This window comes from Lactuca sativa, chromosome 7 (genome assembly GCF_002870075.4).
Source record: "Lactuca sativa cultivar Salinas chromosome 7, Lsat_Salinas_v11, whole genome shotgun sequence".
NCBI lineage: Eukaryota > Viridiplantae > Streptophyta > Magnoliopsida > Asterales > Asteraceae > Lactuca > Lactuca sativa.
The window spans coordinates 135,535,973-135,554,794 of NC_056629.2; the positions used below are offsets into that span (position 1 = coordinate 135,535,973).

General features: G+C 32.0%; 1 protein-coding gene and 1 long non-coding RNA gene across 2 annotated transcripts; one reads left to right on the top strand and one right to left on the bottom strand.

Moving 5' to 3' along the window:
• The first annotated feature begins 4,502 nt into the window (after positions 1-4,502).
• Positions 4,503-5,734, top strand: LOC111911167 (uncharacterized). Its single transcript, XR_002856782.3, has 2 exons — positions 4,503-5,321; positions 5,414-5,734. It is a non-coding gene; the product is annotated as an uncharacterized LOC111911167 (long non-coding RNA).
• An 8,886-nt stretch (positions 5,735-14,620) lies between these two features.
• Positions 14,621-16,644, bottom strand: LOC111911018 (uncharacterized). The gene is made up of 3 exons (XM_023906792.1): positions 16,232-16,644; positions 15,287-15,854; positions 14,621-15,232 (listed from the first exon to the last, which is right to left on the bottom strand). The coding sequence occupies exons 1-3, from the start codon at positions 16,642-16,644 to the stop codon at positions 14,621-14,623; spliced, it is 1,593 nt and encodes a 530-aa protein (XP_023762560.1).
• Positions 16,645-18,822: the final 2,178 nt, after the last annotated feature.

The window sequence follows — 18,822 nt, forward strand, 5'->3', positions numbered from 1 at the left end:
CACTCTACTGTTTGCCGGACCCGATTAATATATATCCCTGATGTATGCACTAAGGAATCATAAGGTTAGCATTATATGCCCCCTTTCTAAGTGAATGTACAAAGACTCGACTGTACTGTTTGTCTTTTGTAATAATGAAAGTATGCAGTAGTATTTTAAAGTGACTACTGAAGTACTGACTACCTTAAAACCAATTCGTATAATTCAGGTCAAAAATGTGATGTGATTGTAACCATACTAATAACGCTTTCCCTCTAGGAGACTCTGGTTACAAAACGCGACTTAACAAACAAATTGCTAAGTCGAGAAGTAGTCTCACATTTAATGTTATCTTGTTCTCATTACAATATGTTCCTTCTGTCCTAGTGCATAGTATGTTCCTCCCTGTTTCTCTTTATAGTATGTACTGAACCCCTAAACTATACCTATTATAGTTTACTAGTATGTTTACTTGAACTGATACTGACTTGAATAAAAGACTCATTTATCTACTGAGTTATGATTGTACTTTAAAAACGGTGTTTTATAAACAATAAAGTAACATAACTTTAAAAGAGTTTTTGAAATAGTTTTGATCACTTATAAAGCATAAGAAATCCTTTGAATATGATAGTTATCACAAATAACATTTACACAATTATCATTGTGTTCAACTTGTATTCCCCCCTTAAAAACATTTAAAACATTTAAAAGATTGATTATAGGGGTATGAACTCACCTTATGTAGGTGATTCAATTGCAGATTCGTGTAAGGATGAGAAGTTCCACGAATGAATTCCCAAGACACAAACGAGTCCTAAATGAAATATAATGGCATATATATAGGCATGTAATTAGTGGTTTAAACAGCTAACATGCAAGGAAACACCCTTAGGTACTAGGAAACACTTGCTAGAAAGTGTTACAATCACATGTGATTGTTTACAAGGGGTGTACGACCACTTAAGGGAATGTACGGCCAAGGGGTGTATGGAAAAACGAGTGTACGATCGTACACTCATGGAAAACATGAAAAAGAGGGTGTTTGATCCATGGGAAACTAGTGTGTCAAGTGCACAACAAGTGGATGGACAAGGCTTTCATTTTTGGAGGAACTTGAGGTGTGTACGGCCACACCAAGTGTGTACGGCCATACACCCTTAATGATCTTGAGTTTGATGATGTTTTAAGGCTATGAATCAAGTGTTTAACATGTCTAACTAGATTATATAGGGAATACTTACACTTTTGAGGGTCTTTAGGGGGTTCACGGCCCAAGAACAAGTGTGTGTTCTTGGTGTTCTTGGTGAAATGGATGAAGATTTGAAGATCTGTCATAAAGAGTTGTTTTCATGGATGAATCAAAGGGTGATACTAGATTTAAGAAAGATAACAACTAATAGATGGAAGAATCACTTACGTTTTTTTACGGGAAATCAAAGTGATCTTGATGATAGTTTAAAGAGAATGGAAGTTCTTTGAGGTGAAAGTTTAAGAATGAAGAGAAATGAAGGAGATCTATACTTATGGGGGATAATTCACAGCCACCTTGGGTGTACGACCGTACACCCATGTGTACGGCCGTACACTCCACTTCAAGGAGTGTATGGCTTGAATACAATTCGATGAACTGAAGATCACACAACCCTACACCCAATCCTTAAGTGTACTAGGCTTAGAACTCATAAAACGATCCTTAACAATGCTAAAAGATAGCAGAAACGAGTCTGACTCTCGATTGATTGGTTGGACTTATAAGGTAAAAAAATTTGGGTTGTCAAAATTTTTCCATGTACCCTAAAGTGGGAAAAGCCAGCACGTACTCACCTAGTTCACAAAGGTAGATTGCTACTCTATTCGACAAGAAATTGCTCCTTAGATACTACCTATACAACGTATAAAGTCAATAAATGACCAAAATACCTCTAATAGGTTCCATTAATTAATTTTATTTCTTCAACTCATTCCATATGTATAAATACAAATGTAGACAAAAATCATGCATAAATTTGAGCTTGTATGCAAAAGTTATGAGGAACACAACATTTCCCAAGCAGTATGTTCCACATAGGGCTTTTGGATTTTCCATTAAGAGGCCACATAGGCATCCTAATCATATTTAGAGGATGTTTTATCATCAGAAAAACACTCCACTTAATTCATTAAGTGTTCATTGAAACATTTAAGAACACGATGATCTTCAAGTTTTAAAAAAAAGGATTAACTAGTCTATTTTTCAATTAAACATTCTAAAACATACATAGCTTGTTTCCAACTTATTGAACACATATATGAATGTTTTTAAGTCCATAATGCTACACCCAATTTCATTGTAAGTACTTAAATTAACTATGGAATGCTCAATTCCATTCAATGTTCCCAAATTTCCTTTGGATCAAAACACTCACTAGAGCTAGAACTTCACTAGCATTTCTTTGTGTTTATGTTCCAATATCATCTCTAAAGTGTCAATTCGTGTTCATGAATGTCATTAACTTATTAGATTCCAATCATCATGTAGTAATACATAGATTTTCCCAAAGAACCCTCTAAATCCAAGCTTATGCATGATTCTACCATCATGGGTAAGTTTGAGCATTCCAATTGGATTCATTGCCACTAAAAATCATCTAGGTCATTAAACGTCTTTCAATCTTAACATACCAACTAGAAATAACCAAGTTAGATATTTAGGATTCATGAGGCTTTTCACCCAAATCCTCAAATCTACCAATGGAATGATTAGATTGAGGTAGGGATCTACAAAACTACCGAAGTGAAGTTAGAAACTAATATCCTAGTCATTGAATCTCCTCAAGTTCTATATTGGGGATTTACTCACATCACAAAATATTTTTCTAGGTAAAATTGGAAGGACATTTTACCTTGCAAGCCTTTGTTTCCTCCCTTCTTTGTTTGGTTGCTCAATTCCCCACATGAATCAAACCCAAGATGGAAAGGAGATAAAAAAAATCGCCATTAGCGAAGTCTCTTGAATGAAAAACATGACTTGGAAGAGAATGTAGGGAGTGTGCATCTTATTTCCTAAATTTTTCACATTCGGTCCCTGAGTTCATGCATTTTGCCAGTTTTTACCATTATTTTCACTTTTGCATCTTTATCATGTTATTTAACATACTTAGACCGTTATCATCCTTAATTTATTTCTATTTTAAATGTTAGGATGTTACAAATACTCATCCTTAAGAAAATTCCATTCAGCAGAATCGCCTCGTAGTCCACAATGGTAGGGTAACTCCTCATCATTTCCTTATTTGTCTCCTAAGTGAGATTAGAACATAGTGAGTGCTTCCATTTGAATAGCACTACGTCAATCTCTTTGTCTTCATTTCTAGTATTGCTTCCAGTTCTTATGATAATTTTTTCTTCTCATCAATCCTTCATTCCTTCAATGGAGTTGTCAATTCCTTTTTTCCAAAATATTTCTTCAAATAGATTACATGAAAGGTATCGTGTATTCCTCAGAGTTCTTGGGGAAACTCCAACTTGAAGGCTTGATTCCCAATTACTATCAAAACTTTGAAGGGTCTAATGTATTTTGGGCTCAATTTACCTTTGTTACCAAATCTCATAACTCCTTTCCATGGGGAGACTTTCAACATCACTAACTCACATTCCTTCTTGTCATAAGGTCTTTTCTTCAAACTTGCTTAACTTTTTTGCCTATCTTGAACCGCCTTTATGTTAGCTTGAATGACTCTTATCTTTTCATTTGTTTCCCTCACGAGTTTCATTTATTTCCCTCACGAGTTCAGAACCCATGAGGTTTTGTCTTCAGCTTCAAGCCAACATGATGGATTTCTACACTTTCTTCCGTATAACGCTTCAAAAGATGGCAGTACAATGTTGTTCGTAACATTTTGAGTGTGTATGTGTGTGAGTATATATATATATATATATATATATATATATATATATATATATATATATGAATGAGTTCTATGGAAAACAAATAACTAGCGCAAATTAAGAGGAATAAGGATATGATGGTAATATATATAATACCAATTAATTAAAAAATAATAGTAAAATCTATTAAATCCCATAAAAATTGATAAAATTAAATAAAATTAACTAGTATCCAAAAATACATAAATCTTAGCCTATCAATATTAATCAATTTCTAATACAGTAGGAATAATATTCATTTATGAAAATTTATTATTTATACAAAATCTCATATTAGTGTTCATAACTGAATTTTATGCAGAAACCAAAAAATTGGTCATATTTATACACGATTGACAAAATTGCAAGAATGGTCCTTGTGGTTAGGTGGAAATTGCCACTTTGGGCCAAAAAGGTTTGTGCTAGCACTGGCGGTCCATAGGTTTTCATTTTGTTGCGAGTTTGGTCCATTTGTCTTGATTTTTTTATAAAATGACGATTTTACCCTTTGTTTTTTCTTTTTTTAGTTTTTTTATTATAAAAATTAAAAAAGGAAAAAGAAAAAAGAAAGTTGCCCTCCTCTCTCTCTCTCTCTCTCTCTCTCTCTCTCTCTCTCTCTCTCTCTCTCTCTCTCTCTCTCTCTCTCTCTCTCTCTCTCTCTCTCTCTCTCTCTCTCTCTCTCTCTCTCTCTTCGTTGTTTTTCATCAGAACCCACCTACCTTCATTTTCTTATTCAAAATCCTTCACCTGCAACTTCTTCATCATCCCCAGAAAGAAATCGAAAAATACAGTTAGATTTAGGGTTCTTCAATTAATAGAACACCCTTTTGATTTCTTTCTTCAATCAGTATAAGAAAACAATATAACAGATCCAATTAGATTTATTGTTCCTAATTTCTTTCTTCAATCAGAAACAAAATTTGCAGACCAACCTTTCCCCTATAAAAAACCACGACGCCGACCTCTCTGTTCTCTTTCTGTAACCATTGAGCTGCCAATGGAGGAAGAGAAGTCCGGTGGTAAAGGCAGTGGTGGTCATGGCAATCTGCCGGAGTTTGACAGCCTCCCGAAGATGGGATTATTTCTCAGCTTGGTTTTCAGATCTGATTCGTCACCACCACCTATAGTAAATTGAATAGGTTAAGAGTTTCAGGATAGCTTCGATTGGTCAATTTCTGTGTCCTATTTTTGTTCATGAATCTTGATGTGATAAAAGGAATTTTGTGTGTGTGTGTGTGGGTGTGTGTATGTGTTTGGAGGGTTGAACACATATACACACAAATGGTTTACAATGATAATCGTTTTTTAGAGTTTTTTCCTCTTTCTGCTTCTGGTTCTCAAGTTGCAGGTGGATCTGCGATGGCAAGATTAAGACTAAGGGTTCAGATGGTGGTCGATTTGGAGGTTGAATCGGTGCTGGTGGAGGAATATTAGTTCTGATTTTTTTTTTTTAATCTCAAAATCTTGATTTTTTTTCTTGATTTTCCAAAACTTAGTGGTCTTGAATGATAGAGTGGTGGTGCAGGTGAGGAACAAGTTCAAGAAGAAGATGATGGGAGTGTTTCACGACTGAAAATCGAAGGGGAGATAACTGGGGTTGATTTGTTGGAGATAGGAGGGTGAAGGGATGGGTGTTTGGTGGTCCTGCACAACCGGAGGGAGGCAGGGAGGGGCTGCGAAGGTGGTGGTCGGCAATTTTGTCTACACGATTTAGTACTGAACACAATGTTTGGTACTAAACATATATGAATGTAACCACTAGTCATGCATATCAAATACATGCAATGATATTATGTTCACAAATGAATATTTATTCAAAGTCGTAGAAATTGATTATGTTCGGTAATGAATTATTGTCTAATTTAATATCAAATACGTAAATGTTCTTATAGAAAAATCTATAAATTAACCATTGAGTAATTTTAAAATATCAAATATATTGTGTACCGTTCATTAAAGAATATTCATAATATATGTAGCATGTTCCTTTATGAATGAAAATATTAAACATTCATTTATGAGTGAAAATATTAAACATTCACAACACTAACGAAAACATTAAAGAGTATTAAACACTATTTACACGGGGAGGTATTATAAAAATATTCATGGAAGAATACTAGCATAATCAGAACCATAATAAACATTTATTATAGATTAACAACAAAAAATGTCATTGCTATTAAATAATCAATTGATAAAAAGGAACATCAAAAATTACAATGAATAAAGAGATTATTTGTCATCTATAATTTAATCTCTTAATTTTTATTCCAAATCCTAACGTCGCTCCATGTCAAATTCACCATCGCTGCAAGTCAAATTAACAATAAAATATCTGAAAGTTCAATAATTAACTATAATTAACAAATAGTTTCATACATAAACAATATATTGTGAACTTAAAAAAAATGCCTTTGGTTATGATAGGTTTCTAAAGTCAATATTTGTTTCAAAAGATGAAGACATGTTTTAGTTTTATCATAATCCTCCCCTATGCTCCACCGACTAAGTATGGTCTTGTGGGTGCCATTTGATCACCATCTTCATATGATTTGTTGTTGCCTTTAGTTGACGCCACCATTATTGAAATACAATGATTTCTCAAAATTTGGAGTTTTGTGATTAACGTATGATAATGATGTAGATGTGAATAAGCACAATGCATATTATACATACAAACATTATTATACATAGGTTTGTATGTGATTTTATGGGCTAAGGGGTTGTTTGGTAGGGTCTGAATTTTTAAGATTTGAAATTTTTAGAAAACATGTAATGGGATACGGCTATTTTTGCAAATATAATACGGATAATCATCCGTATTCTATTGGGGGCGTATCCTATTACAAAATAAATAGAATACGGTTAAAACAACTGTATCGTATCTTATATGGTGTATCTTATTGTACATAGTGTATCTTATTGTACATGATGTATCATATATGATGTATCATATTTACCTTGTCGTATCTATCTTATTGTATATGGTATATCATATATGGTGTATCCTATTTACCTTGCCGTATCCTATATGGTTTATTCTATACAATTGGTGTATCTACGTGAAGTGTATCCTATCATATTTATCAACCAACATTCTATCATGCACTAGAATGTGATAAAATAGACGTACAGTACAATATAGGATAAAAAAAGGAATATTTTATTATATAGATGAAATAGCTATATGTTATGTTCAATATGAGGCAAATCAACTATAAACAACGTATTGTTATGTACAACTAAAGTCTTAATTACATTTGCTTATTTCTTTCCATCTAAACCGTTTTGTATGTAGCTCTTGAGGTCTTCTTGGTCACTACCATAGCATTTTCCAAATCTGTTGAAAACATTGACAATATACACAATTAACTTGTAGCTTGAAAGAATCATTTAACATAAATAACTTGTGATTGCAATAATAATTTAGGATTAAGATTTTTTTATTCATTCCCATCCAAACAAAAAATACATTTTTGTAATTTATTTCCAAATTCAAATCAAGCGGAAGATAAAAAAAAAAAAAAAAGACCATTATAATAGTAATGACAACTAACCATGTAATATAGCTTTATTTCAAATAGTTCTTCACAAAAGATGTCATCCAAAACTCAACAAAGTCGTCCAACTCCGCATCCGGAAATGGTGTTTTATTGTTCCAAATGTTCAACATACAAAGTATTACAAAATACTTAATTTAATAAAAACTAAGGTTTAGTTTTAAAATTAAAAAACTACTTACTTTAGGAAATCATCGTTGTTGTGCAACACCATTTCATGCATCCACTTTGAGATGTAATAGCCACACTGCCAATTTGACGTTTGTTGATTGCACTAAATATAAAATACACATGAGGATATATATATACTCCCTCCGTCCCATAATTATTGTCCATTTTTGACTTTTGAAGTCTTTATTCGTCAACTTTTACCTTAAATATTTTTATTTGTGTTATATATTACTTTATGAAACTTATAGCAATGAAAATACTTTTAAAATACAATCCATTCATATATATATTTTGCATCAAATATTATGTATCAAAAACAGAAATATTTAAGGTCAAAGTTGAAGAATAATGACTTCAAAAGTCAAAAGTGGACAATAAATATGGGACGGAGGTAGTATATATATATATATATATATATATATATATATATATATATGTGTGTGTGTGTGTGTGTGTATAAAGTAAAATTAGTTACCTTTGCGATATTCCATGTCATTGCACGTGATCTAGATTTGGATTGTTTATTTAGCGTTGCAACAGCTCTAAAAAAAAGTAAACATTATTGATTTCTTAGAATCTATTGAAAAAATAACTGTCACAAAATACTAAATAAGAAACTTCTTACTTTTCAATATGTATTACGATATCATAGTCTTCAAATGTCTTCATACCTTGACATGAATCCAAAATGTAGCACGCATGTGTACGAGGGCAGATTACAAATAATATGTAGTGAAACCTAGTAAAGTTTAAACATGTCAACAAAAAATAATTGACAAACATATAAGGCGTATAGCATTTTCTAGAATATCATACCCTTGCAAATACGGTGCTAGAAAAATATCTTTATCTTGATGAAAGTTCATCGCATCAACTAACTCATTTACAACAACGTTTGTTCCGAGTTCCTCATCGATTCCACATTGCAAGGCCGTGATTTTTTGCGGGCTTATGAAGACACATTTATTATCATGTTGAAACATTGAATGTAGCATCCTGAAAAAAATGTATATATTATAAACGTAAACTACTATGAAATATTAGTTATTTAAATGTTAACATACTCACATCTGAAAGCAAAAAATAGAATCAACATCGAGTTGCTTATTCATCATAAGCTCTTTAATCACGTCCGGATAGATTACAACATTAGTCCTCCCAACTCCAAAGATCACTAGCTCACTTCTAACATGAATTGGATATTCAATGTTGCGGCTCATAAAATTTTTATACAATAACTTGATATTCGGCCTGCCATTTAGTTCTTTTGGCATAACAAATTGTCGTATTTTCTTTGTAAGGGGCAAACTGTTAGTCTCCTCGTACTTTCTTTTTTGGTGTATCTACATTAAAAAACCATTTGATCAACTAAAAGTTTTAAGGCCTAACAATAAGTTTAAGCTACTACTTTATCACCAGGATTATGAGAAGTATTGACCTGTGTTGAAGATGGTGTCGGTGTTGGTATCGTTGTCGATGTGTGGGGAGGTCTTTGATCTTTTTGCACAGTTGGAGTGGGCTGGGAAGTTTAGAAATGGTTACATATTGATTTCATTATATGTGACTATAATATTAAAAAACAAAAGGAAATTTGTATTTTACCTTAACTAGAGCAATTGAATTTCGTGGCCATTGTGTAAAACCATAAAATGCATTCCCCAGATTACATGTTTCTTCAGTCGGCACAGGAAGAGGGAACAACTTATAACCATCATAAATCTTTCGTACAGATACCTTCACATGATGCTCTTTGAGCAGTATCCCATGTAACATCCCATTTTCTGATGGGTAGACTTTCCCTTCGGCAACTATATGATGCTTTGTATCTAATGGTAGCAGCAACTGACACTCAATGTGAGCCTACACACACAAACATATATATATATATATATATATATATATATATATATATATATATATATATATATAGCATGTACATAATTAGTTTGTTTATGTGTGTTTAAAGGTATTCTATATGAAGAAACAATGTATACCTTTATATTATCTAATGCATCCATCATTGTCAATCCAACACTAGGTTTCTTCAATTTCAGGCTTCTAACTTTTATCACGTCGTTCCTACGAGTATCATCATGTTGCATCATGCCAAGATTGACACTAGTAGCCTAGGGGTGTCGATCGGGTAAAATTTTTGGGTTTCGGGTAAAACGGGTATTTCCTTAAGAAAATAATACCCGATACCTGACCTATATTGTAATTCGGGTTTCGGGTATTCGGGTTTGAAGTCGGGTTGGGTAATTATCGGGTATACCCGAAAATTTCTTAAATGACACTTATTGATAAAAAAAATTTACATGTTGGTTTGTTTAATAAAGAATCGAGTAGGAAAATACTCCATATAATTAACAAGTACATATATAATAACAATACAAATCATTATAATATGTTATGTACTTTTTTAATTCCATTCCGTGCGATAGTGAGAAACTGAGAATTATGATGACGGTTCAGGACTTCAGCTTCAACGTCGTATTCCATTTTCATGTTTGCGTCGACTGTCAAGTCGCCGTTCATAAGAAGGAAACGAATGGTTTTGTTTTATTTGAAGTGTGCGTACGTGACTGCATTGTATATTTGGTATTATTTAAAAAATGAATTCGGGTATTCGAGTATACCCGAAAATAAATATTTATATCTAAAACCCAACCTATATTATTATCGGGTTAACCTATTACCCGAATGTTCATACCCGTTACCCGTTCTACCCGACCCATTCTACCCGAATTCGAAATGGGTCGGGTGGGTAGAACGGGTTTCGGGTTTTTTCGACAGGCCTATAGTAGCCACCATAGAGTCGACCATGTCCCCGACAGTATCTACCACCTTAGCCATCATATCAGGCACCATATCAGTCATCAGCTTATCATATAACTTCTCAAATAACTTATTAAACAAACGCTCCTCTAGCCTCGTTACCAAATCTTCCAAATCTGGTAACTCTTGTTGTTTCCAATTTCTTTGGTTAATCCTTGATTCTTTTAGAGTTGCATTATAACCCACCACCCTAGTGCGACCAGGGTGCTCTTTTCCTAAAACCTTTGCCATCAAATCAACTTTGGGTTTATCTTTTGATATCTATACATGCAAACAAAAGGATTTTATTAAATTACATATTAAATAAATGGTATATAGAGATGAAGAAAAAAAAAAGTACACTTACAAACTCATCTGCTAATTGCTCACTCTCAGGTGCTACAATGCAATCCCCTGAGGGAGTGCGTTTTGACCTAGCATAGATAAAATCTCTTGTCTGCTCGCTTGATATATGGTGTCCTTTTATTTTCGTACCTAACTCGATATCTTTATCCCACCGAGCTTTGTTCCCACGATACCCCAATGGCCTAAGTGAGCTGGATTTTTGTTCTTCTTCACAGTCTCCTTCCCTTTTTTCCTTTTTTCCTTCACACATATAAATGCAATTAGAATATGTATTGTTTAAAAATATCATAAATAAGTACTAAAGCCCAAAAAAAAACCTGGAATTCTTCGGTGGATTTTAGCTTAACAAAATCTTCCCATAATTCTTTGGTTAGGTACAGGTAAAATGTTGATGCATCTAGATCATTGTCCATGAAATCTGTAACAAGCATCGACTTGTAGGCCCTCCATGAATTGTTGCATACTTTAAGTGTTTGTTTTTTGGGAGCATCATTTGGTATATTCTAATAATTCTGTTTTTTAAAATAAAGTATAGTAGCTGTTAGTAATGATTATTAATTAAAGAACATTTAGCTAGTAATAAATATCATACCTTAATGTCCAACCACAAGTCATGGAGCTCTCACTTAGGTACTTTATCCCAACTCTCTTTAAGGATAGAAATTCTACTGCTGGCTGTGACTCCACAATAACTTGCAAACTTAGGCTGAAACTCTCCAATAGCTCGATTATGATTATCGAAATCAACATGCATTGGTGCTAATTTTTCTTTAGTCTTTTCCCTTATCAATGTGGTGCTTCTCTTACTCCTTTCTATATTTTCCATTGTTGGACGGGCAAGTTACTGTAGAACTCGGATTCAATGCAACTATCAGGTTTGTTTAGTAAAATGGTTTTCAGAATAACATCATTTTCCTTAAATAATTAAATATTAATGTATTTTAACATGTTACCCATAACTGCATATCATTGTAAAATGTAAAATAAAAAATAAAAAATAAAATAAAAATAAAAAAAAATTCATTTCAGTGTTCATTAAGCAATCACATGTTTACTTTTTTATATTAAACACAATCTATTGTTAATAATTGATCCATATAATAAAAACAAAACAAAAAAGAACAATAGTAACAATTAGTTTAAATTCATCGCAACGGTTCAACAAAAAACCGGTCAAAAAGAATCTCTTCGCTTTGTATAACTTACAAACCCTTCCAACTTCTTTGTGAATTATATATCACATAAAAAATATAACACTTTTACAGATCTTTTACATATGAAATGACACTTGGTAATATGATGTTATTCTCTTCAAATTTATCTGATATTTATGGAAGCAAAGTAAAATCAAAGTGAAATTGTTCTTTCATAACTTTTGGCTAAAAGACCAACAATGGTATTATAGCTAGCAGGAGTATGTGGTATCTAATCCCAATCATTATGCAAAGACGATAAAAAGAAGATTATCCATTTTGGAAAGTTTTTCCAAGTATGTCACCCATGCCACTTCAAGGTTCGGATCAAGACTACTTTTCTAGTACAAGTATCACTGTAACAATTTCTTTTTAACAATTTCTTTTAGTAATCCTTTAGAATAAGAAATATTTATATTTATAATATTATTATACGTTCTTAAGGTATGTACTTATTTAGTCAGTATGTACCATGTTGGTCCGCTCCTACCCACCAAAAAGATATATATAACACTATTGTTAGCGACATGCCGCATTCCACCACAGAGATGAATTGGATTGAGGTTTTGTGCAATTGAGTATTTAGTTTTTTAGTTGCCGGTAGTATGAAGAAGAGTAAAGATGGTACGTATAGTGTGGTCACGTATTAAAATCATAACAAACTGTTCAAAAGGTCGACTAAAAGAAACAAAGTACCTAGTGGTCGACGACTTAAACAGAGAGTTGATAGTGGTCGCCGGTGATAAAGAATTGCTAGTGGTCGTCGTCTCTGTAGCGATGTTGCAATTAACTATGGAGAGGGTAAACCGACGGTAATTTTTGGAGGATTATACTTACCAATCCAATTTAGGGTACATACTTCTTGGATGGCGGGGATTTTAAACATTTTGGATAAATTACTTGCCGTATTGCCCAATTCCAATAACCGGCCCAATTATTTTTTTTCTTAATTGTTTTTATAATATATATATATATATATATATATATATATATATATATATATATATATATATATATATATATATATATATATATATATTAATCGATTACAATAATTTTGAGTTTTATTTTGGTTATTTGAAAACTTGAAAGATCTTAACTATATTTTAGTTATATAAAATACATAGTGAATTTTATAAAATCAAATATCAAATAACAAAAACAATATATTTAAAAAACAAAATGATTAAACTATTTAAAATATTGAACTGAAATACATTATAAAAAAAAAACAAAGTCAATAAATAAAAATATCTTCTCTAGTAGATGTCTTCATAAGTAACATGTCATTTTTTGTTTCTGCAAACAAACAAAAAATAGTAAGTATATAATATCATAATCTATTCGTTTCAAATGACAATCAAGTTGTTTTGTTATGGTTTTTTAATTAAATAAATGAAATTATACTTTTTTCTCTTCTTAGATTCAACATAAACTCCTTCGTTATGGTCTGACCTTAAATAAGCACTATCATTGATAATGACATTTGAAGATGTGATGCCGATAGAAAATGGAGGTAGCTCATCAAATTGGTTGTATTCTTCCTCGTCCTCAACATTTTCAACACCAAGTATACGTCGTTTACCTTGCAGGACAATGTGTCATCTAGAATTCTTGGGGTCCTCAACATAGGATACCTGGTTAGCTTGATTGGCTAGAATAAATGGCTCGGATACATAGCCATCTGTGGAAAGGTCGACAAGTGTGAAACCGTCTTCGTCAACTTTAACACCTTCTTTATTCTTGACCCACTTACACTTGAAGAGCAGTACTATAGTTGATGAATCATATTTCAATTCCCAAATTTCTTTAATGACACCATAATATGAATCTTTGGCTATAATTGCTCGTGCCTGGTGATTCACATTAGAGTATCCGATCGAGGTTGCTATTAACGTCACACTATTATTTTGTTGTGTACTCTTTCGATCCTGTTTTTCGGTGTAAAATGTATATCCGTTAATGTCGTAGCTCTGGTAAGTGGACACGACATTTCGCGGACCATACGCTAATAATTTAACCAAAGGATCAAGATTTTCTTTATCTAACTTTTCTTTCACCTTTTCCTTCAACCATGTTGGAAATGTTCTGATTTGCTCCTTAACATACCATTTTTTAGACCTTTTTTTGTTTCTAGATCGTAATGTTGACATGTGCTCATTTATGTATGGAGCGACAACTGTCATGTGTTGTAACACTGTAAAGTGTGCTAGGTGGAATTCATCACGATTAGGTATGATCACTTTCAATCCAACAACACCAATCCCTCGAAGTCTACCTTCATGTCTTGATTGTGGCATCCCAATAGCGGGAACACCTTTCAGATAGTTTGTATAAAATTCAATCACCTCTTCTGAAGCATATCCTTTAACAATAGTGCCCTCTGGTCGATGTCGATTTCTTACATACCCTTTTAAGAAACCCATGTATCTCTCAAATGGGTACATGTATCATAGATATACTGGACCGCAAACCTTTATTTCTCTTACAATATGAGATACAAGGTGAACCATGAAATCAAAAAATGAAGGTGGAAAGTACATTTCAAGTTGGCATAAAGTGATGATAATATCGCGTTGCCATGAATCTAACACTTCGGGGTCAATAATTTTTGAACGGATCATGTTAAAAAAACAAGCATAGCTTTGTAATTGCGTGTCGGACATCGTCTCGCAGTATTCCACGAATTGCAATTGGAATCATATGTGTGATTAGAACATGAAAATCATGTGACTTCATACCCATTAATTTAAGGTCTTTCATGGACACCAACTTACTAATTTTTGAAGAATAGCCAGATGGCACTTTCACATCATGCAAACATTTACAAAATTTTGTTTTCTCATCTTTAGACAAAGTATGACAAGCTGGTGGTAGATACGTGCGCTTTCCTTCTTTTTCAATGGGTGCAAGTTGTGGTCGTATTCCCATTGTAACCATGTCCCTTCGAATGTTGATCCCATCCTTTGATTTCTTATAAATGTCCAACAACAAAGCTATCAAGGCATCGCAAACATTCTTCTCAATATGCATAACATCAAGACAATGTCGTACCTCTAACTTTTCCCAATATGGTAATTCCCAAAAGATAGACCTCTTTTTCCAATTAGTTGGCTGCTTATTGTTATTGCGTTTTCCAAACTGAATATCTAAATTCTGAACTCGAGAAAATGTAGTTTTTCCGTCCATTGGGTCAGGTATGTCTTGCTTTTCAGTTTTACCATCAAACAAATCTCCCTTTTTACGATAAACATGGGTCTTTGGAAGAAAGCGTCAATGGCCCATATATACATGTTTCTTACATTCTCCCAACCATAAAAACACTGTGTCTTTTTCACAAACTGGACATGCCTTCTTTCCTTTTGTACTATATCCAGACAAATTTGCGTAAGCTGGAAAATCACTTATAGTGCAAAATATCATACCATGTAGTTGGAAATACTCCTTCTCGAACGCATCATACACTTTGGCACCAAATTTCCATAGTAATTTCATTTCCTCAATTAATGGAGCCAAAAACACATCAATGTCATTACCAGGTTGTTTTGGGCCTTGAATTGGTAATGGCATCATGATGTATTTTCTTTTCATGCATAACCAAGGTGGAAGATTATAAATGCATAGAAGTACTGGCCATGTGCTATGACTGCTACTCATGTTTCCAAACGGATTGATTCCATCTGAACTAAGTCCAAACCGAATATTTCTAATCTTACCACCAAATTCTTTAAATTCATAATCAATATTCTCCCATTGAGGAGAATCAGCCACATGCCTTAATTTTTCGTCTACCGTATGCTTATCGGCATGCCAACGTAACAATTTCGCATCTTTGGCGTTTGCAAATAATCGTTTCAATCTTGGTATGATAGGAAAATACCATAACACTTTTGCAGGGGGTCGTTCTTTCTCACATCACTATTTACTTCTGTTTGTTTCTTTTTCATATATCTTGACGCCCCGCATGTGATACATTCGTGTAGATTAGCATGCTCGTTTCTATATAACATACAATCATTTGGACATGCATGTATTCTTTCAACTTCTAAATCCATCAGACACAATAGTTTTTTTGCTTGGTATAATGAAATAGGCAACTCATTATTTTTGGGGAGCATGTCATGTAGAAGCTCTAGCAAGTCCGTGAAACTTTTATCACTCCAACCATTGCTTGCTTTTAAATTAAACAATTTTAGCACTGCAAAAATTTTGGTAAATTTAGTGCAACCAACATACAATGGTTTTTCAGCGTCGTCAAACATTTGTTGAAATTTTTCGTAATCTTTATCAGGGATATTATCTTCGATATCATGTAGCATGTCATCCACTTTATCAGAATTGTCATTTTGTGAATCATCAATATCATCACCATTATTTTCAGTATCAACCATGTTACGATCAACAAATGATTCACCATGCCGTGTCCAACGTGTATAGCCATTCATAAACCCATAACATATCAGATGTTCTTGTAGTATGTTTAATTCACTAAACTTTTTGCAATTATGACACTTTTTACAAGGGCACCAAATGTGAGTCTCTCCTTGTTTCACCCGATGATCATCAGCAGCTTTAAGAAAAATATTCAAGTAATCTAAATATTCATCGCTAGCATGTCGCAATTCATACATCCAAGTTTCACGGTCCATCTATAAATTATAAAATCAACATTTAGTAAATAAATATACATAGATGGATATAGGTGGTGCACGTAGACACTCCTAAACCACTTTTTGAATAATTTGTCTAGGGAATAAATATTAACATATCGACTATTTAAGAAAAAGTTGGCAACATTACACATTAAGATATTGACAATTTCGGAAAAAATCGACAAAAGTGAATGTGCATATCTAACCTTAGGTATAGAACCATCTAAAACAACTTAGTTTTGCTTTAAATTAAGTAACTTACTCTAAATTAAGTTTATCCGATTTATAGGCTCAACATTTTTTTATTTCAAACTCTACTAGCGGCTTGTTTTTCATCAAAATTAACCTACTGTAGATTAAATAAAATTATGAGTTTTATGAGGAAAATTTTTTTGATAAAGTCCTAAAAGTTTTTTAATAGAAAAATCTCATTATTTTTAGAAAATCACATAAATTGTCATTTCCTATTCAAATATATATATATATATATATATATATATATATATATATATATATATATATATATATATATATATATATATATATATATATATATATATATAATTTGGTTATTGAGAAAAATGTTAAATAATCTGGATTTTTCTGTTCAATTTTTTTTTTTTTAAATTTATTGAAACTTTTGTCTAAATAAGTAGACTTTATACATAAAACATAAAACCTATAAAATTGTTACACATAAGTTTAATAGTAAATACAAAAATAAGATATTTATTGCATTAGTTCCACGACACAAATTTCAATCGATGATTTAATAAGCAATATAAGTCTTAAAGTATCCTTTTTATTAAAGTAACATAAACGTACATAATCAAACAAAATTTTGTTTTTATCTTCTTTTCTTGGCTTAATATAATTTTTCAAACTTTCATGATTTTAATCTTTAAGTTTTGTAGATTATTTTTTTATTACTTTTAATTGGACACATCTTTTAAATGTAGATAATTTTAAGTTTTTGTAAGTTTACTTTTGTTTATAAAAATTTTCAAAAGCAAACATCCTAAAATCAAAGATCATATCCCCTATCTCGTTAGAAGCCAACACCAATTCTATGGTTTAATCTTTTCAATTTGATTCATATATACATCTGGGATTATTTCGAAACTTGAACTATTATCTTTAGAGGAAAACCTAAAATCTAGGCCAATATATAAAAACTACGATCAAATTAACAAACAAAAATATAATATCAATTACTAACTAAAAGAAAACTAATTTGAGTGATAAATGATTATATAAAGATTATTAAAGGAAAATAAAAAACATATCTCAACTAACCAAGTAGGTCGTCGATTTGATTCTCAATTAAGCAAATAGGTTGTCGATTTGATTTAAGAAAACAAAATGTTACGGCTAGGGATTAAGTAAAATTTTTAGATAAACATGGGTTGATTAAATAAGGTTTTTTTAGATAGATAGGAATTAAATACGAATTATTAGGTAAAGGGCGTTTGATTTAATCTAAACCAAATAAAATACACCAAATAGAATAGGGCCGATTTTGTTAGTGTATTCTATATCTTAAATAGAATACACTAAATAAAATACATCTACTACTATTCTCGTATCCTATTTCTTTGTAATTTATATTTGACATAGGATACACCTAATAGAATACAGTTATTTGATATCATGTATCTTATTTCCCATTAGGATACGGAACTAGTTATATCTGTATTATATATAGTGTCTCTTATTTGTTATTTTCTGGTAGTCTGAATTTTTAAGATTTGAATTTTAATATGTTGATTGGTTGAAACATCTGAATTATTGTGCTGAATTATAAAAACGACCATTATACCTTTGTAGCCTTGTATATTACTTTTGCAGAATTTAAAATTTATGTTTATAAAATAAACAAATCAACTTCTTGAGTAATTATATAAAAAATATAAATGCCATAAAAAATCCAAAAATTAAACATAAGTCAAAATTATAAGATAAATTCAAATCAAAATGAAACTTTTACCCATATAAAAAATTTCCTTCCCGAACATCAAATAACAAGAGATTTTAGCACAACATGTAATATCTACAACAAAATAATACAAATGATAGAAAAGAATCACAGACAGAAACAAAAAATTCCACCACCATGTCCTTCCAACTATTGTCTTTGTTAGAATTCATGCTCGTTCTACAACAATCTGGTTCAAT